This window comes from Mytilus edulis, chromosome 5 (assembly GCF_963676685.1).
Source record: "Mytilus edulis chromosome 5, xbMytEdul2.2, whole genome shotgun sequence".
Classification (NCBI taxonomy): Eukaryota; Metazoa; Mollusca; class Bivalvia; order Mytilida; family Mytilidae; genus Mytilus; species Mytilus edulis.
In genome coordinates this window covers 80,667,602-80,689,663 of record NC_092348.1, presented here as the reverse complement: position 1 = coordinate 80,689,663, position 22,062 = coordinate 80,667,602, and the positions used below count along the sequence as shown (strand labels likewise).

The 22,062-nt window shown below is 30.8% G+C and overlaps 1 protein-coding gene across 1 annotated transcript; it reads right to left on the bottom strand.

The window, feature by feature from the left end:
* Positions 1 to 9,968: 9,968 nt before the first annotated feature.
* On the bottom strand, positions 9,969 to 21,761 carry LOC139525267 (beta-1,4-galactosyltransferase 4-like). Its single transcript, XM_071320468.1, has 7 exons — positions 21,596 to 21,761; positions 18,035 to 18,264; positions 17,493 to 17,680; positions 14,684 to 14,806; positions 12,878 to 12,994; positions 12,091 to 12,229; positions 9,969 to 10,154 (listed from the first exon to the last, which is right to left on the bottom strand). The coding sequence occupies exons 1-7, from the start codon at positions 21,759 to 21,761 to the stop codon at positions 9,969 to 9,971; spliced, it is 1,149 nt and encodes a 382-aa protein (XP_071176569.1).
* Between the last annotated feature and the right edge of the window lie 301 nt (positions 21,762 to 22,062).

The following is a 22,062-nucleotide window of genomic DNA, read 5'->3' as shown; positions in this document are numbered from 1 at the left end:
TGTGACGTTATACTCACCCGAAATAAAAATGACTTCTCTAATTCTGTTTAACAATTTAGAACGACCACCGATACATGAAATTGCACCCAAGTGTATCTAAAATGTCAGATTTATATTATTTATTTGTTTAAAATTTTCTGATAAATAATAGTAATTGATTATTCGTAAAACTGAAATGGTGAAACTCAGAAACGTAAAGCATGTTCACTACATTGATTTAAAACCAATTTATCGAATATCTGTCATTTGAGTTTTCAATGCAAATGGAATGTTGCTGTCGTTGAAACTTGTATTTCAGTGATACAGCTTTTTGGCAATAATGGGCAATCGTTATGATCGTTCCCTATATTTAAAATGCTTGTTGATGTATATCCTGCCGCATGTAAATCGTACGTCGAAGAATTGGATTATTAAACTGAATGTTGTTCCTCTTAAAGTTTAACTTTATTTTTCAAATGCAATTCACATATAATATATTATTGACAATATTATGCATGATTCGATCAAAATCTAAGAGATCGTTACGGCCATTTAAGTGATTACAAAAATGCTTTTCAAATTAAATCAGTACTCTTTTATCTATTGAATAACGATCTTCACTTTTGACTGAAAGTTTTCTGTTTTGTACGCAGTTTAATGATGAATTCTATTGTATTGTTGTTTTAATTGATTACTTTTACATCCAACTTTAAGTTGACAAATAATTCATGTTGCTTAAATCAGGGAAAAAATGGCAGTTTGTATGAAATATTATATAGACCTTCAAGTCGGTCATCTAAACAAATAACAGACATTTCGGTTCATATACTTTTGGGTAGATGACCAATATGTAAATCATACGTTGAAGAACATGTCATATGCCATCAGTGCCATGATTTTTTCCCCTCAAATTTACCTCTTAAATGAACATGATGGATCCATAAATGGGTTGAATGAATTTAGAATTACAAATTTAATATTCAATATCTATTTACTAAAAATGTAGACTTTTTCTTTTGATTGATAATGGTATAACATGTATATAAGGATGTACCAAAAGACTAATAGTAAAATAAAAAAAACGAAATTAAAGTAATAAAATGTATAAAAAATAAATAAAATAAGGAACGGTCATTTTATATTTTAGACAACTGGTTCTGTTCCTATGTATGTATACGTTTGTATTTTCTTAAAGGAAATCGCTCTTGTTCAATTCAACTAGTATACTAATCGTCTAAAACCAAATCAGTTAGACTTAGGTATAAAAAATGTCTCTTTTTAGAATTAAACGACCAATACTAATAATCATTATTATTTTAACACATCACAATTTTATAAATGAGCAAAATACTAGTATGAACTAAAATTTAAAAACAAAAAACCTATTAAACAAGAAGTTAAAATGACGAGAGAAAAAAAGCAACATCACAAGATTTCTGTTTTCTTACCTTTAGAATAAAAAATTCGTCATTCTGTGGGCAGCGGGGTGACGATACGTCTCTCACTTTCTTTTCTCAGTCTTGCCATAAATTCCATTTTATGGTGTTCATGCCCCATAATGTAACAAATGAGGAATATTTCTATGGTCAATATGACAGCTAGAACCATACCAAATCTTCTTTGAGAACGAGACACTGTACATACATGCATAGTCGCCTATCATGCCTGTATAAGATCACGTTGAATGTCCAATAGCCGATGGTGTGTATGTGTGTATAAATTTTATACAAATATAAACACATAAAAGAGGTAGGCAGATGCCGTGATGTGTGAAAAATCTATAGAAATATCAATACTTCATTATTCATGGATGTTCGGATCGATCGATGTTGTCGTCATAGGACAAGAATCAATTTATGTATACACAATTTTGACGTAAATAATTAATGCGCCTTTAATCGGATGTAAGATATAAGTTAATGAAAACATTTTTTTGTGGTAAAAGCTGTGATTTTGGGAAAAAATTAAAACAATCATCATCTGTTTCAAAAAGTTGTAGGTATTACAAGTAAAGAGAAATAGACTCGAAAAATCTGATTTTGAAATAATCGTTGTCTTTTGTTAAAATGTACAAGTGTGGACACAGATCAGTGTGGATAGTATATTTGGACGTTTGACAGTGTTTTCTGACATAAAGAGTTCTCTGGTTTTCCCTTATAGGTTTCTATGTTGAACTGTGGTACACAGTGACAACCAACCTGTACCAGACACTAAAAATAGCAGTGTCTTTTATTTAATATTTAGTCTTAATGTTCAAGACTGTCGTTAAGGAGACACTAATTTAAATCGGTACCAACCGTTCATAAATTATATTTAGATAAACAAATTGCTATTAATATCAAATCTGCATATTGACCAAAATACTATAACTGCTTCGTATATATAATATGTACATTCCTGTAATTAGATTTTGTGCATTTCAAACTTTCCATTCGGAGATTTCCTTTCAACATTTGAAATAACTTCTATTTGAATACATTAACATTTTTAACAATGATTCTTTAGGGGAACACAGCTAGCTGAGTGGGCTCCAGCGCTGCAGAGATTTTACGTAACAAAGAAGAAGATTGCATGTATTGCCAAATGATTCCGATAAAAAGTATTCCACAATTTTTATTTTGTATAGCAGTAAAAGCTCAAAATAAGAAGAGGATCACATAAGCGGCATTTCATTAAGTCTAAATAAATTCGAAAATTTTTGACTAGGTCAGAATTTCCTGCTTATGACGTTAATTCGGAGTTGTGTTTTGTTTTTCCAAATGTTTTTGTTTTGAGTTTCATCGAAGAGATACTTTTTGTCGAATTTCGCATCAAGTGTAGAATAGAAACACAAAACCGTATAAGTCACGTGACAATACATTTTATAATCTTCCATTTTGTATTTGATTACATGTAACACGTGACGAAACTACTGGTTCAGAGACGGTTTGTCTTTGTTCGCAGAATCCAAGCTTTCGTTTGAGAACACAACGTATTTGTTTACTCATTATAACATATATCAAAAAGTTTGATAAGCATGCAATTACTATGAACTATTTCAATAAACAGTTTCAACTTTCTTATTAAGTACCGTGTATCCTGATTACCTTTTAATTTTAAAACTTCATAGACCGAAATCATAAATTGTGTAGCTGGATCAACAAGGAGTTGACTGCTATTTGAATCTTTCTCAGAAAAAAATTGCATTATTCCAAACATGCAAATTCTAGGTAACTCGGTAACTAGAAACGTCAGGGTTACAACAGCAATTAGCTTAGATGATCTTTTTCTAATGTTCTGTAAATTTTCACTATTAGCGCTTTGAATATTTCGTCCACGTATAAGATACCATATTATAAAGATAGATGTAATAAGCATGATACACGACGCTAAAAATACAAATATTGCTGTTATGGAAGAATAATATATAAAACTGTACTTTAAAAGTGATTCTGATTTAGCCGCTATTTCACATTTGTATTTGTTGAACACGCCCCTTCTGAAACCTGCTACAAAAAATCGAGGAATATGTAATCCGATAGAACAAGCAAAGATTACACCAACTGCTACAAACATTTCTCTCCTTTTTACTTTTGTATAGCTCCAAATTGGCCATTTTATTGCTGCGAACTTCTGCATTCCTAGAGCTGTTGTCAACAAAACGGACGATAAATGAAATAAATCGACCATTATGAATTTATAATTATGTAACTTGCAAATAGGAAAATAAATAACTGTTGATTTCATTTCTTCTTCATTTCGGACGTAACTATTTAACAAGAATGGTTCTAATCCATACGAGAACAGTGCTGTAAGAGCATCCGATAAAGCTAGTCCTTGCATTAAAACTGAAGACGATGTTCGCAAAGTCTTGTTAAAAAGGATGACAATCACAACAATGTTAAATAAGATAGCCATGTAAGAAATAATCGGTCCAACAATGTCATTTAGATATTCTGGTACCGGAGTAAAAAAAATGTAGTTCGTAAATTCGTAGGGCGATTCTCTTTTGTATCGCATCTCAGTTTTTCTGTTGTCTAATCCGAACAAAAGAAATAGGGCGATTCTCTTTTGTATCGCATCTCAGTTTTTCTGTTGTCTAATCCGAACAAAAGAAATTCTTCATAGTTTTAAAGAAAGATGAATTTAGTAAGCAAACATGCATATTTAATATTTTCATGGTATTCAACTAATATATATGCATTAAGCCTGTATAAAAATGTGGTTAGTAAACAACATAAACTATCAAAACATTTTATACGATATTGCGATTTAAACACAATTTTTACGACTTTTTAATGAAAAACAACTCAAATATATTAGATATGGATTATAAATAAGAATTCAATCATATCAACTAAGAGTAGATTAAACTATCAAATCAAATTCAACTTTTGTTGACATTACATGTATCTAAAGGCTAAAACTAATGACAGTGATGTGATCCAACCATCTATTTAATTATCTTTTCGAAAATGTAAATACAAAAATATGATAAACGAACGAAGAAAATAAGTTAACAAATCAAGATTTGTTTTACTATCACTGCCACACCCGATAAAAAACGACCAAAGCAAACGATATGAACCTAAGGCTTATGTTAAAGGACTTTACCTATGTATGATATGCTGGTTATTGGATGCATTTATTTAAAAAAAATGGAACAAGAAAATGTCAGTTGTATTGTATGATGCTCCGTTTAATATCTCTGCAAGGCAAAACGAAACACCCTCTCAACAATCCCGCTACATCATTTTGAAGTCAAAAATTAACGAAAAAAACATACGGCAGACATAGCCCAAAATAAATTGAAAAAAAGATAAGATTTACAAAATCAAAGAACCCCAATAATTCAAATTAAGTTTAATGAAACAAAGTTTAAATAAAGTCTTTACATAAGACTCATCAGTGAAGTTCTGACCAAAGATTTTAGAAAGAAAACATGTCAAATTTCAAAAGCATTGAGAACCCCAAAAATCCAAAAAGTTGTACCAAATACGGCTATGGTAATCTATGCCTGGGATAAAAAGTTCTCCGTATTTCGAAAAATTCACACTTTTGCAAACAGTAATTTTTTTACAAAAGACAATGTACAATTGATATTCATGTCAACACAAAAGTGCCAACTACTGGGCTCAAATATGATAATGGGTAAAAAAATCTAAAATCTATATACACAGTTAGATTCAGAATATTAAAGAACCCCTTAAATTCTAGACCTTGAATTAAACCCCATCGAAATTGGTTAAGAAACTACTAATGTGTACAATGTATCAAAACAGTATTGTTATTGGCCCCTTTTCTTTATAAATCAAGACTCATAATCTCCAAAATCAATCCTAGCCTCCATTTTTTAAGGAATCTTGTGGTACCATTTCGTAGAGATCAATACACTTAAGGATGTACTTAGGTGAGGTTTTGTAAAAATTAGGAAATTAAGAAATTAAAATTGATACTTTAAGCTGGTAGAGCATCAATTAAGGATAAAGATAAGCTAAAAATATTGATAGGTCATGGATCTCCTTTTCGAGATATTTGAGATTTAAAATATGACGGGAAAAGACTGAGTCGTACTTTTACCTTATACTTGAATTGGTATCATTTGGGTCTCAAAACAAAAAAGAAAATCAAGAATCTTCTAAAATTTTGACCTTTCATGAGCTATTAAGTCTTATATGAAAAAATAAATGGGTGTTATGGGGCAAAATATTTTACATTGTATTGTATGGAAAAACACCAAGGAGTCCGAACATTTGACACAAATTCCAAAACTTCACCTAAGTACATCCTTTATTTCAGTTTATTGTCTGAAAATCAAATGACTTATGACGACGACGACGACGACGACAATAACGCCGACGACGCTGACTTCCTGATACATGGAACATTATACAAAAGCAAAAAGTCTGCAGTCCTCCTAGACCAACAACCCGCATTCTGCATTATTCAATGGTAGCATTAGTAAACAATGTATACAGCGTAAAGGAAATAAGACACTATACTCGTGTTACAGTGAGTTGACTATGGGCGTTACTGTAAAACTTTACCTATAGCTCAACCTGTTTTTAAAATTGACAATACAATAGGGACATTTAAATTGACCAGGTGGCATTGTTAGATTTAAATCTTCCTTGATTCTACATGTAGCTTTTTTATTTTACCAATCCCAACCTGTATACAGCAATGCAGTTTTCTGAAGTTTTTCTTTACCTAAGATTTTTCTTTTTTCCGAAGTAGTCGTTATAGTTTCGGTTTATGCCCTTTGAAATTAAGGACGCTTAACTATGGCAACGGAATACGCATGCTCGAAAATCATTTCTGTGACTGGACAAAATGCTGTCATGGTGGGTGATTTGGTTGCGTTTGAAAAACCGTCTCGTTAATTATATCGTGATGGAAAGCAAGTGAAAAACTATAAATATTTGAACTAGATCTTACAATAATTTATATTTTTATTAAAATAATTGTTTCTCCAATAGCTCTTTGCATCCATGACAGCTGTTTATTCGGGACAATTATATAATTTTTAATGTAAACTTTGTTGTACGACGGTACATGCCTTTTAGAACGCACCTACGCATGTGAGATTTCCACGGGGTTTTGGTGAATGTAAGCAGAAAAATACGAGGACCGAGAATACTGAATACAAACAGAGAAAACGTTATTTAAATGGTAAATCACTTATTTAAATATAATCAGAATATTCACAAAACAATTTGTAACGTTCTTTTGTTGGTAATTCATTGAATTTTAGATAGTTAGAGCATTGTTGTTCACAAGATGAAGGTACTGAACGGGCGTTGCCACCAAGGACAAATAGTGTCAAACTATGCAGGTTTTCAGTGCACTTTAATCGCCTTCTGGTAGTTACATTCAGATCGCGATTTAATTAAAGAGGTACTGCATCATTAAGTCATTGTACTTCTGAAGGTTATCGAAATGATAGTTTTAAACATATCCTCCAATCTAAATACATGTACGTCGGATATCTTTTTTAAAGATAGATCTTGTTAAAATTGATAGGGAAGAAAATAGTTTTGGTTTTCATTGTTTTAAATCCCCAATATATATGATTTATCTATTTTTTACCTAAAATTCTAAATCAGTATAAGATTTAATAAATATTTGTTGAAAACTTCTGATTTAAAAAAAAATCACTTTCCATGTTTTTCGTTTGAGAATCATTAAACAAGTAAAGAAAATAAACATTGCAATTACAATCTTTTTATCACTGAAATGAGTATTCCTAGAAGTAATTGGAATTACAATAGCTAAAGAAACAATATTCAGAAGGAAACAGAGAAATTTTTATTCTACTGTTATTAATCCAGTCATTTTGCCTTTTCTAATGGGAGATAACTCAATATAATTTGCTTTTGTTCTTGTAGAAATTTTAATAAATTTATTATTTCCATAATTTGATGAATACTTATTAACATGTTCCTTGTACAAATTGGTTATGCATATTGAAATATCAAAATCATAGTTGAATAAACAATTTTATTTATTTATTGACACTGATATTTGTCATCTCATCCAGAATTCCAAAGAATTAAAATAATTCCTTTATTCATTTTTCACTACGTCACTAGATTTTTTTCTAAATCCATATTTTATATTATGATTAACTTCCTATGATATACATCCCAATTTAACAGGTGCAGTATCTTTACATAGTTCAGAATCTTGTATTATTTTTTTTATATCATTTCCATTACTATATTCCAAATAGTTTTCCTCACTTTACAAATATTTTGTAATATTTTATTTATATTTTTACTATATCACTTGATTTTACTATATCCACAGTATACATTTTTATTTCATTTCCTATGATAAAGTTCCAAATTAAACAATACCACTTTATCCAGAATTTTATAATTGCTATTTCCAATTTCACATTCCCTTAAAACATATCCTCACATTAGGAATATAAGAATATTTTACTTTCATTTTTCACCTTATCACTAGATTAGACTATATCCACTGCATTAATTCAACATTTTATTTCATTTCCAAGATCCCATTCAAATGGTGAATCATTAATTAAGGTTGTAATAGATCCCAAAATTAATATTGAATGTTTTAAAGGCACATTTAAAGCCACAGACACATGTTGGATAAACTCACACTATATCTCCTACTTGAGTTCCAGTTTTGAATTTTTTTAATCTTTAATATAACTAAATTCCATCTAATGAGAATTGAATTTCCTTGAGTGAAAAAGCATTTTATGCATAAACCAGTTTGAATGAATTTTTTCCTCCATGATACCTTCATGACAATAAATTCTTGGTAAAAACAAGTCACATTTTAAGAAGCAAACTTTCTATAGAAAGTCTGAGCAGTGAACTCAAATAAAATAATTCCAATATTGTATGCACAACGATACCAATAGATTTCAAACATTGCAAATAATAATCCAAAATAGAATTCTTGAAGGGTCATGTGAAGAAATGAACAACATCTGAAAATTTAAACTGTAAACACCTGAACAGCTATTTCTTGTTTCACTGGCAGCTGGACAATACTATGTATAAGGGTTAAAATTTTAAAGAAGCATTAATTATGTAAAAACAGTTTGAATTTCAAACATATTAACACGTAGTTAATTTAATCTTTTACAAATTTAGAATTTTAGGTAAATATTAGATAAATCATATATATTCGGGATTTAAAACAATGAAAACCAAAACAAATATTTTCTTCCCTATCAATTTTTGAATAGAATAATCCTAGGTAAAAAAAAAAATCCGGAAAAAAGCATGCTGTAAGTTTGGAATAGGTGAATAAAAAGACTGTACAGGTAGCATCAAGGTAGAATTAAATATAACAATACCAACTGGTCAAATCAAATGTTCCTATTGTATTGTCAATTTTAAAAACAAGTTGAGCTATAGGTAAAGTTTTACAGTAACACCCATAGCCAACTCACTGTTAGTCATTTGGTCAAACAGTACAAGGAAGTTAACCAAATCGAAATATTGCAAATTCCGATTTTCAATGTTTCGTGCAAATTGGAAAGGAACATGTATCGTGTGAAAACAAGGTTTGTATGTATAATTATCATTACAAATACGAATACGTTAGTTTAAGTCGAAACGGATCATTTTGGACATGTCATTTACAGCTGAAGTAATGAAAGTCAGTCTCTAAGTGTGTTTGCATTGTAAATTGAAATAATGACAGAAGAAATGAATATCTCCATAAATATCAGTCAGATGATTGGGGTCAATTGTAAAAAGAAAAAGAAAATGAAAACCCTTGCTTTATTTTGTTTTGACCACTTACATAATCTAAATAATTTATATTTTTGATTGGTGTTTTTATTCAAAAAAATCCCACTAAGTCCTTCAAAGAGAGTAACTGACGACAACCCTTAGACCAAAGGTAATATAATCAAACCAATTGTGTAATATCATACATTGGTAATGGTATAGATAACAAGTCAAGGTTGCAAATGATTTTCAATCTCCCGTATTTGTTACGGCATGTCACTAGAGAAAACATCTACTGAAGTAATATATATTACATGGCTTTCAATATCATACACCATATCAACAGCACACACCATATCAACCTTCAACCAGTATAATCCTTCGTTCAGATTTATTGTGATGATGTTGGAGTCTTGTGTTGATGGGGGTGTCATACTAAAACGCCATTTGAAATCGATATCTATATTTATTTTTCTAAATATTTGAAATTCGGATAATGCTACTTGAATCTGAATCTATAAATATATTTTCGAGAAGTAGATTATGTGAAAACTTTGAATTTTCATTTATGCACAAATACTGTGACAAAAGAACGAAGGAGATAAGAATTTAAAAAAAAAGAATAAACACACATTCATATTTTAATTGTACTGGAAAATATTCAAGATTATACAAATTATACAGTTGGTCAACTATGAAAAAAACTGAATCGATAATTGTGCTTGTGAGGTAAGTGTAGTCGGAAAGAATCAATTGAGAGCCATTTCTAAGTCTTATAATAATTTTATAATTTCAAGGTATGCATATACGTCTATGAGAAGGAACGTTCACTGATTTCTGCACAAGATCTTCCACGCTTTGGTCAATTTTTTTGTCTGATAACTTCAGTGCCCAATAACACATTTCAGTGTTACCATTCCAAGACGCAACTGGTGGTAAACTATCATAATCCTGAAATCTAGATCTCGTAATGAAATCCTGAAAAGTTGATGAGACATTATCAGCATTACATGACATATATATAAAATAAAAACGTGTTCATCTCAAATAGAATTTCGGTCTATCTTATTTTTGTACGAAAACTGTATATAATGCAGAATCTGAATGATACGAGGATATTTCAAAGGACATTAAAGACAACAGGCAAAACATTAAACAGAAATATATGACGTTTAAAATTAATCATTCTTCGTCTTTCAATAATTTTAAACATATCGCATGACTAGGCTTATCTTATCAAATAAGAAAAAGTCGTATGAATAAATAATTGCACACATCTACAACAGTCAGGATTCTACTTCGTCAAAATTGCATTACGCCAGTTCATTTTTCACAATCGTAGAAAAGGAAGCCATTGTAGAGATGACGCGCTGCCAATTTTGCTCTTGGAAACCGATAAATTTATCCACATTGCACCATTACGATCCTTATTTACCAGTTGTATTTTAAAATACAAATGTACAAACTAGCAAATGAGCATCAGTTAATCATCTTGTCTGCATTGATTCAATTAAAAACTGTTGTCTGATCGGTTGTCAGGTGGAATTTTCGAAAATTCATAAATATTTTTAAAAAATATAATTAAATGCTTCGTGGAAGGGCAGACTAAATTTTTTGAGTGGTTGAAGACTCTAAACCCTAGTTATCACACACAAAAAATTATAATTTTCGAAGATAGTATTTTCATCATCCAACTTGAAAGACTGTCGTCAAGTACTTTTATTAAAAAAAATAGCTATTCGAACACACCTACTCTGTTTTTCTGATTCATTAGATAGGTATTTCACTTGACCCATATATTTCATCTTTTAGCACTGTAATTTGGTATGTTATAAAGTCAACCTGTAGCTTTGATATATAAAAACGATAGAATCTGAAGCGAGACGATTATGAAATATTCTTGCTTTGTACGATATCAAGACAAAATATTCAACTCAAGCACGCCCTAACATAAAAAGGTGCACTTGATTTTCTCTTTTCAATACAATTTTTACCCTTTTTCGGAATTTTTTCTTGAGTCACATAATGGAATGGCAGACACGAAAATTACTGAACTAATAGATTGATATGTTTTCCGTCCGTGGTAAAAAAAATCTTTAAAATTTTTTGTCACTATGGTAAACATTATAGTAAGCATTTATCGCCTTCTCTAACAAAGAGCTTCGATTCTTTTGTTCTATTTCAACCGGATTTCTGACTATACAATAAGCCCGCCAAGTACAGGTTGCCGTATAGCATTCGACAATGAAAAACATCCAATACCATACAGTTAAGCTATAAATGTATAACTGAGTGAGAAGTTATTTAAAACAGAAAACACAAACGACCTGATTGAAGATAATTATATTAAAAAAATGTCTTGCAGAGAGCTATTAACGTCAAACCTTCGGTCAAAACATTCTGGCTAAGTACAAGACATGCTTGTGAAAACAAATCCTAATAAAAATTGAAAGTAGAAATGGGGAATGTGTCAAAGAGACACCAACCCAGAAAAAGCCGAAGGACAACAGTAAGTCTTCAATACAGCGAGAAACTCCCGCACCCGGAATCGTTCTTTAGCTGGCCACTAAACAAAAATGTGTACTAGTTCAGTGATAATGGACGTCATATTAAAGTGCGAAATATACCAAAGAACTAGCAAAGGCATCAACCTATTTTGGACAAGGTTGTTACAATATAGCATAATCATGATCATTTTTAATCATTTGAAAACTTTCGTCCTAATCAATTATTGACCAATTTTCTTGAAAAGTAATATCACCAAAATACTGAACTCCAAGGAAAAATCAAAACGGAAATTCCCTGAACGTCTATTGCAACTTACATGACTAATACAAACATTTTAGAATTTATTGCTTGAGCTGCATTGTAAAAAAGACATGAAGAGGGAGCATTATTGATATTAATCATTTACCTTTCTCAGCTTTGTTGTGTTAAGAGATATGAAAATATGTTTGAATAATCTTTTGTTTTCTGTTTTTTCTACTATATACTGTGAAGTGCTTAACCCGTCAAAAGCCCAGCCTCGTGGTCGATTGATATATATATTGCATCTGAAATTTAGAAGCAGTTATTATGATTTATTATTTTAAATATAACACTCTTTTCAATAGATTTTAATTTATAATAATTCTTTTATGATATACATACATGTAATAGGACATTCTTTGATATGATTGGTCGTGAAGACTTCAGGAAATTGTTATTGACGCGTGGTTTTTATTTATAGACGACGTTCACCGAATTTGGTTTTTTAACCAATGTTAACAAAATGACGACGATAATATTAACAAAATCCGACTCGACGTAAAAAATATTTGTTTTCACTTTGCGTTAATCGTTGAATTAAATCATAAACATATAAACATTCATTTAAATGATAATAAGAGTTTTTGTAGTTTATTTTTCATCAGATAGCAAGTTTTACGGAACACATCTGTTTGTGTTAATCAATAAATATACTCATACGTCGGGCAAATTCTATGACATGTACATTTTTAAAGGATTTTTGAGGTGTATAAACTAGACCAAGTCACTCACAAACAAATCATCAAGTCCGTCGGACATTTATTTGTTTGTGAGTGAATTGGTCGAGTAAATATCTTTAAAAAAACGTTAAATCCTATACTATTCCGACGTAAACGTAACCTTACGTAGCTCTTCAACTATGTTCTTATTTTGGCTTTCTTACAGTTACTTACCTGTCGAGAAGTTTCCCCTTTTTATCATGTTTATGCGGTCTTGAATGATGTACAGAAGCACAGGTCGAAACATTCGCGAGTGGGCGTTCAATTTTCAGCCCATGAGCAACTGTTAATCTACAATAAAAGCAGCTAATTATTATTATAGAAGCAATGAAGTTGTCTAACGAGAACTACAAGAATTTAACGTTTTACATGGTTAATTAAAAATTAGAAATTAAAAGTTAAATAATAGAGAAATTGAGGATAACAAAAACTTGTAATTTAAAGCATAACTTTTATTGCCCCTATTTGTACCTTGCAATAACAGCTGTTTCCCAAACCACGCCTCTTTTGGGAAGATATGTAATATTCATGGATATTATGTTTTGTAAACGTTCTGGTTCCCAGGTTTGAACTCTATGTTTCATCTGGTAGAGACATTCCTAGTGAAAGTTGCCAGTATAATTACATATGAATAGTTGCGATATGTATTAGGAAGACACTATAGGTGAAGGATGAGTAGGACAGTATTTTAGTACAAGTTAAATTTCGAAGAAGATCAGGGCATATAAATGTTGAATATATGCCGCACAGTTCAATGTTTTGAATCTTGAATAGAATAGTGGTGCATATTTACTTCCTATTCTAGGTTACAATTAAGACACTTCATAGTTAAGTTGGCACAATTGTAGGCGGGAAATTCTTACTGGAAATTCCAAGGTACCTTTGATAACTATTTACTGAAGTGGTAAGCTCTATTACAGTGCCAGTTTGGTTTTAATTGTTCGAACCATTTAATTTTACATTTTGTTGTAATTCTGTTAGTACAAAATTTTAACTATGTTTATCACGGACCATTAATAGTCATACATGTTAAAGATTAAAGTAATTACGAGATGGTTTGAAGTAAAAACTGAGTTTGCAGAGATTCTGAAAGTACAAAAGGAACGATCAAAATCATTGTTCGAAAACGAACTGACAATGCTAAAACAACAACAAAACAAAACAACCAAAAAAATAACAACAGTTTACAAAACACAACACAAAATTTAAGACTAAAAAACGGTAACTTAATAGTTCTGTGTAGGTGAGTTTTTCCTTATTACTGTTGAAGTGTCCTTATTCTGTGTTTGTTGGTTTGGTATGTACCATTTTCCTAAATACATCATGGTACTTTTTAAAGTGCATTACAACGATAAGTTATCGCATAAGCATCTCAATTAGTCATGTTCATGTGCTGGTGATAATTAATACATAGCCTGCTAGCTGGATCAAATGTTTTTTTTTTATTTAAGCTTTCAGTGGCAAGTGGTTATACAAATTGTACTTGATAAAAAAAAGCATGTTATGAATTTGATTGGTTCGAACGTAGCAAGCATTTAACACCACTAATTCAGAAAGTTTGTATGATTTGATGATAAATGAGAAAAAGAAATATTTGGCTATAAAGAGACTTGACATGAAAATATGAAAGAATTCAAATAAGAAAACTTACGGACCAATTTATAACAAAACAATTTAGGAAAAAAAAACAAATATGACATACACAAAACAGCGACAACCAATAGAGTACAGGCTACAGATGTTTTAAATTACAAACAATTCATTTGAACTTTGTTTATAGTTGTCTTATTGGCAATCATATCACATCCTTTTATTTTTATACCATATACAATTTGTTGTGTATGTTGTATGAACAAACTTTTAAGCTGTCAATTCGTGTGAAGTACGTTCTTTATTGAAGTCCCAGAACTTGCAACATACGTGAGGGAAAGTGCAGATGTACAGGCGGAATTATATAACCGGTTATAACCCTATACATACCGTCGATAAAGGTCGTCATCTTCCAACCCCCAGTCTTCATACTGGTTAGAAAATCCATTGATTTGCTCGAATATATTAGGCGGCATATTTGATATTCCTCCAAAAAAATCTGCATAAGGAATTCTTCAAGTAAATCAAACAAAACTTTATGCAACTGTCATGTAAATGAGAGGTATCCTATCTATAAAACCAGGTTTTATTCACAATTTTCTACATAAGGAGATGCATGTTCAAAGACAGGAATATAACAGCAATTTTTCATTAGTACAAACTTTTGAAAAGAGATTTTCCGTTTTAATTTTTTTGGAAATCTGTATTTTTGAAAGTTCACTTTCTAATGGTTATCATTTTCCCATTTGAAACAAATCATATGAATTTCAATGTTTTTGACCTGTATCTTTTGTGTTTTAATTGAACTAACAACATTGTTCATGGAAGGTATATTGTCCAGTTAGATAGTATTTTTCGATTAATTAGGTACATTTTTTTAGATTTCAAATGCAGTTATATACGGACAAATCAGTTTAATGTTATTGTGCAAACATATCAGTTTTATTTAATAATGCCAACATACGTCTTACGATATTCACGTTTTGAGCACAAATTATGCATAGGTTATTATTTTTCATATGAAATCAATCTATTCAAATAATTCTTGTTTTTTGTTCGAGTACTAAAAAGTAAAATCACAAAAATATTGATCTCCGAGAAAAAAAAAAAAGGAAAGTTCCTAATCAAATGGCAAAATCAAAAGCTCAAACATATAAAAGAATGGATAGCAACTGTCATAGTCCTGACTTGGTACAGGCAATTTCTTATGCAAAAATGGTGGATGGATTTAACCGGGTTTTAATAGATATAGGAAAATGTGGTGTGAGTGCCAATGAGACAACTCTCTATTCAAATAACAATTTATAAAAGTAAACCATTATAGGTCAATGTACGGCTTTCAACACGGAGCCTTGGCTCACACCGAACAAAAGGCTGTAAAGGGCCCCAAAATTACTAGTGTAAAACCATTCAAACGGGAAAACCAACGGTTTAATAAAATTGAGAATGGAAATGGGGAATGTGCCAAAGAGACAACAACCCGACCATAGAAAAAAACAACAGCAGAAGGTCACCAACAGGTCTTCAATGTAGCGAGAAATTCCCGCACCCGGAGGCGTCCTTCAACTGGCCCCTAAACAAATATATACTTGTTCAGTGATAATGAACGCCATACTAATTTCCAAATTGTATTAAAGCTAGTTAAACCTCTCACTTGTATGACAGTCGATATAAACTCCATTATATGGACAACGATGCGTGAACAAAACAAATGTCAAAAATAGGAGAAAGCCGTATTTTTACAGGATTTATTTAAAAAAAAAAGATATCATGTTATAAGGTATTAATGTCTTTTATGATATCATACTGTGTTTATAAAAGTACTATTACAAAGATTTATTTAAAAATCTAAAAAGTATATATCTAAAATGTTCATAAAATTAAATCACTTTCGATGAAATACTAATACAATTTGTTTGAGAATGCATTCTCTTATATAGTATTTGTTCCATAAAAATACAAAATTTACCCTCTAACTTTTCATTTTTAATGAAATTCTTTTTAAAACATTTAAAAACATGTATTCTCTATTGTAAAAAAGAATAAGATAACATCAAGGTGGTGGTAATAATCATAAGTTTAAAATAGGACATTATGGCACAAACGACACTCATCGATAAGATAACTTTTTTTTTAAATCAAAAAAACTTAAAACTAAGCAATTCGAGAAAAGATCAGTTCTGTTTTAAAAAAATGATTGAGCGTAACTGTGATCAAAACATCAAAGCTGCATTGTTAAACCCAGTATTTTTCTCGATAAAAAGCAGTCGAAAGCAATAAAATCCCAAAATGACTTGATTCGTCCAAGTTCAAGTATTCTTTTAAAGTGGCTGTAAATGTAAGGAAATATTTGTTCAATGAACGCATTTTTCTATTTATACATTTGCGTGTGTATTAGATAGCGTATTTTCAGATTTTCTAATTTATATAAGATTTATAATACAATAAGGGCCGTTTTTGACCCCCCTATTTTCTGATTTTCTAAATTTTGCTTGAAAAGCTACTTTGCACGTTAAAAGATTCCTTTAGGTTTGAAGTTTGTTTAAATGAACTTCAAAACCATTAATTTCAGAAAATGGGTGAGGTTAGGGGGTAAAAGGGCATTAAAAACGCACAAAAGAAGGGAAAATACAGATTTTTGATCATTGTTTCTTAAAATTTAATAGCATGTGCCTACGTGACCCAGGAAAAATTATGGCGATTTAGACAGCAAAAACAGTTATCATGCCATTGGAATAAAAAAATCCTAGGTCACGTTAGCGCAGGCACTAAAAAAATTACAATTTGTTGTAAAATCACCTGCAAAACCAATAATAATTACAATATTTGAATAATAACAGAAAGTTAACCCCCCTCACCTCACTCAGTTAGTGGTTTTCATTATAACAAACTTCAAACATCAGGGAATGTTATAAACCTTAAAAAGTAGCTTTCCAAAACAGAATTTAAAAAATGAGAAAATAGGGGGGCCAAAAACAAGACTTATCGTACCTTGTACTTTGAAATATGAAAAACTGATGAATAGTTGAAGAAAACATTTTAGTTTTTAAGAGTTTAGACGAGATACATATGCATAACTTTTGTAAAGGAGAGAGACGATCAGCAAAAATAAAAGAATTTGACTTGAAAATATCGATGATAGTAGAAAACCCTTTCATTACTACTTTCCAAAATTTCACAATTTTATCAAAATATTTACGTGTAATTGAATTGTTCCACTTTCACGGCCAGATGTCTAGGATGATATCCGCATGTGAAGAAATTTCTGTCATCTTCTGATATTATATCAACGTCATGAAGTACGACACAGTCATATGTATATTCTGCCATAGCATATTTAAAGGCAGCATTAAATAACACACCTTTATTAAAAAGTTCACCTCCAATCTAATTACAACAAAATGTGTATTTTAGTAATCTGTTATCATTCAGTAATAATTTACACTGCATAGTTTAATATAAACGATAAAGTATCTTCAATTAAGAGTTATGTAACTTAAGTTATTTTTACAGAAAGTTGTTTCAAAATTCACTTATTCTAGTTAAGAAATTAAATTCACTTTTCAAACAACACAAGAATGACTCTGGTAAAGACGCAAACAAAAGATTTAAAAAAAGAGAATTCTTATACATGTCTTATACTATTTTATTAATGCAGATGTAAACCACAGTTATGTTCAGAATCATATATCCTTCAGATCTGAGTCATGTATTTTCCAAAATGGTTAAAGTTAAGTTTACCTGTTCGACTACGTATATTCCAAATTCGATTTGTTGTCTGTGAATTCGAGGTAAAACATTATTTAGTAATGTTAGCAATCCTTTCTCCCTATTTCTGTAAGGTATAAGAATGGCTACTTTTTGTCTGGGAATGCACGTGACTGGTCTGTAATGTCCTTGGTCCATGAAGTTGTAAGTTGATTGTAAAACTTTTAGATTATATACACTTCTATTTAATGATTCATATCCATCTGTAAAGGACAGATTGAATGAATTATAAATTTTCATCAAGCTTAATTATTTTTGATTATTTTTTATGTATACATTGTAACTAGCTAGCCAGAAATATAATACCAACAAAGGAATAAACAGTAAAGGTTAATAACAAACAAAAATAAAATGAAAAGAACATTATAAAAGAGGGACGAAAGATACCAAAGGGACAGTAAAACTCATAAATCTAAAACAAACTGACAACGCCATGGCTAAAAATGAAAAAGACAAACAGAAAAACAATAGTACACATGACACAACATAGAAAACTAAAGAATAAACAACACGAACCCCACCAAAAACTAGGGGTGATCTCAGGTGCTCCGGAAGGGTAAGCAGATCCTGCTCCACATGTGGCACCCGTCGTGTTGCTTATGTGATTACAAATCCGGTAAATAGTCTCATTCGGTAGGTCACATTCATGAAAGGGAAGGGGATTGTAGTTACGACGTGAGGAACATATCCGATATCATTTGTAAAACGGTTATTCCATAACGGTCAACCAACTCGTGATGGCGTCCGTAAAATTTACGAAGGGATGATTTCAACTTCACCATTTGGAACTCTTGGTTTAATAGCTTCCTTGTGAGCAGTAACCCTCTATTAAGAAAATCATGATAGGAAATGCAAGCACGGGAATATCGTATCAATTGGGAGATATATACCCCGTATGCAGGTGCTGATGGAATGTTGCTACTTAGAAATGGAAAGTTCACAATTGGAAAGCTGAAATCATCTCTTTTGTCGTAAAGTTTTGTTTTCAACCGACCCTCATTGTCAATTTCTAGATGTAAGTCAAGATATGAAGCCGACTTAACTGTATCTGTAGTATCCTTTATCTCCAATTCGATGGGATGGATGCGTTCCACCAAATTTTGAATTGTCTAGTGAAAGAACGTCATCTATATAGCGAAAAGTAGAGTTAAAGGATATTGCTAACTTCTTATCTTTCTTCCAAAGAAGTTCCTGAATGAAGTCAGCCTCATAATAATATAGAAACAAGTCGGCAAGTAGAGGGGCACAGTTTGTTCCCATTGGGATGCCGACAGTCTGTTGAAAAACACGTCCTCCAAACGTTACAAATATGTTGTCAATCAAGAAATCAAGCATCTTGATAATATCGGTTTGAGAAAATTTTTTGTTTGAATCAGAGTGATTCATGTAAGTCAGATGATAAATAACGTCAGTATCTAGAAACGTTACATCAAGCACATCATGAATAATGTGTGATAATGATATGGGAAATTAACCAGCAACTTCTTTGTATCTTTCGATTATTTTCTTTAAAAAAAGGACATTTGTTGGCATAACCCTTGTTTATTATTTTGCTGATCAAACACTGATGACATTTTAGAAGGCATGAGTATCAGCTGCCAGATATTGAATACCGAATGAGTTTTGAAACGTATATCCCGTACAGTTCGTTTCCATAGCTATAACGACAATTTGTTAAACAATTCTAGCTCCAAATTCAACAAATAGGTTGTCAATATGAAACTCTATAACTATCAACAAAAAATGTCGTATGATGTTCATTTTAATGCTTAAAAAACTGAGTATGTTACCATTGTTAACGATATCGAATATATTGATTCTTGAAAATTATTTCATCGAAAATATTATACTGATTAAACTCGTTATATGCATATTTCTTTATAACATATTTTTTTAATTTTATTAATACTGAAGGGTAAAGGTTGTCAAGATAAAAAAAAACCTGAAACTTCTAATATGTCTATACAAAGAGATACAGAAGACATGTTAGATAAACAGATATAATCACCACTGGGTCGATGCCACTGCTGGTGGACGTTTCGCCCCCGAGGGTATCATCAGCCCAGTAGTCAACACTTCGATGTTGACATGAATATCAATTATGTGATCATTTTTTAAAATTTCCTGTTTACAAAACTTTAAATTTTTCGAAAAACTAAGGATTTTCTTATCCCAGTCTTTGATTACCTTAGTCGTATTTGGCACAACTTTTTTTGGAATTTTGGATCCTAAATGCTCTTCAACTTTTTACTTGTTTTGCTAAATATGTATTTTGATATGAGCGTCACTGATGAGTTATATGTAGACGAAACACGCGTCTGACGTTCTAAATTATAATCCTGGTACCTTTGATAACTAATATAACCAACGAAGAAATCGATGTTAGAATCATCTTAAAAAGATACAACTCTCAATTTTTAACCTCGATTTTATATCATATTTTTCTGATGGCATAATCATGTGGGAAAACATATATCTATGCGGATATTGCAGAGATTGGTTGCGCGTTTTCATTCGTAACTCGTACAAATGCCTTTTCATTTTGATTTCAACGTTTGTATGCGGTTTTGTATTTTCAAATATTTTGTTCTTGACAATCAGGGAATTTTGTTTTACAGAAGATGAATACCTGAAACGTTTCTACGACCATTTTGTCTATAATACTACTGGTTGACTGTTAGTCTTTGATGGCAATACCAGCACAGAAGCCACAACTGGGTTAATGGCATGACTCAACTGATATAATTGGATTAAAAATACCTGTAATAATTTTCTGAAATCGTTTAGGATTAAGGAATATAAATGATGCCTTGTCCGAATTATTTTTAACTTTCTGTTCTTAGTTGGTGTGACCAGTATCTAACGGTTTGGATTTTTACATTGTTTGGCCTCAAGTGTTGCTTGGTACCGTATATAAAATTCGGTATAAAAGGACCTACACGAAAACAAAACGTGCTTCTTCGCCTTATTATTTGTGGTGAATTGTTTTATTGTATACAGTAGTTTTGTGTTGTATACAATAGTTTTATGCTGTATACAATAGTTTTATGCTGCATATAATAGTTTTATGTTATGTACATTAGTTTGATGTTGTATACAATAGTTTTATGTTGTATACATTTGCTTTATGTTAAGTACGATAGTTTGATGTTGTTACAATAGTTTTATGTTGTTACAATAGTTTCATGTTGTATACAATAGTTTTATGTTGTATACAATAGTTTTATTTTGTATACAATAGTTCATGTTGTATACAATAGTTTTATGTTCTATACAATAGTTTTATGATGTATACAATAGTTTTATGTTATGTACAATAGTTTATGTTGTATAGAATAGTTTTATGTTCTTTACAATAGTTTTATGCTGTATACAATAGTTTTATGTTGTATACTAGTTTTATGTTGTATACAATAGTTTTATGTTCTATACAATAGTTTTATGTTGTATACAATAGTTTTATGTTGTATACTAGTTTTATGTTGTATACAACAGTTTTATGTTGTATACAATAGTTTTATGTTGTATACTTACGTAAGTTTTCAGGATGTAGGGAACACAATGACTTTTCTTCAGCATCATCAGTCACAACATATCTCTTCATGACATCTGTATACCGGTTATCATCTTTCAGATACAAAAGTGAGTTCAGGAAAAAAGCTATAGAGAGCAGCATAGCAAAGACTGGTAAATAGTACATTCCTTTTTTCATCTAAATTTATAGAAGAAATTGTAATAAGTCGCCCTAGGCATAAATGATTTTATGAAGAGAAAAAACGAAACGATCTGTGTATATTAAAACAACAAGCTTAAATGAGAAGCAACAGTAGCAGGCACTTTGAACTTCTCGAATTACTACTGATTTATTTCTACTACAGGAATAGATTACCGTATCTGTATTTGACAAACATTTTGGAATTTTGTGGTTTTTATTTTCTTTAACCTTGTACTTTATTTAACAACAACAAAAGTTCAAGCGTCACTGATAGACGAAATGCGTG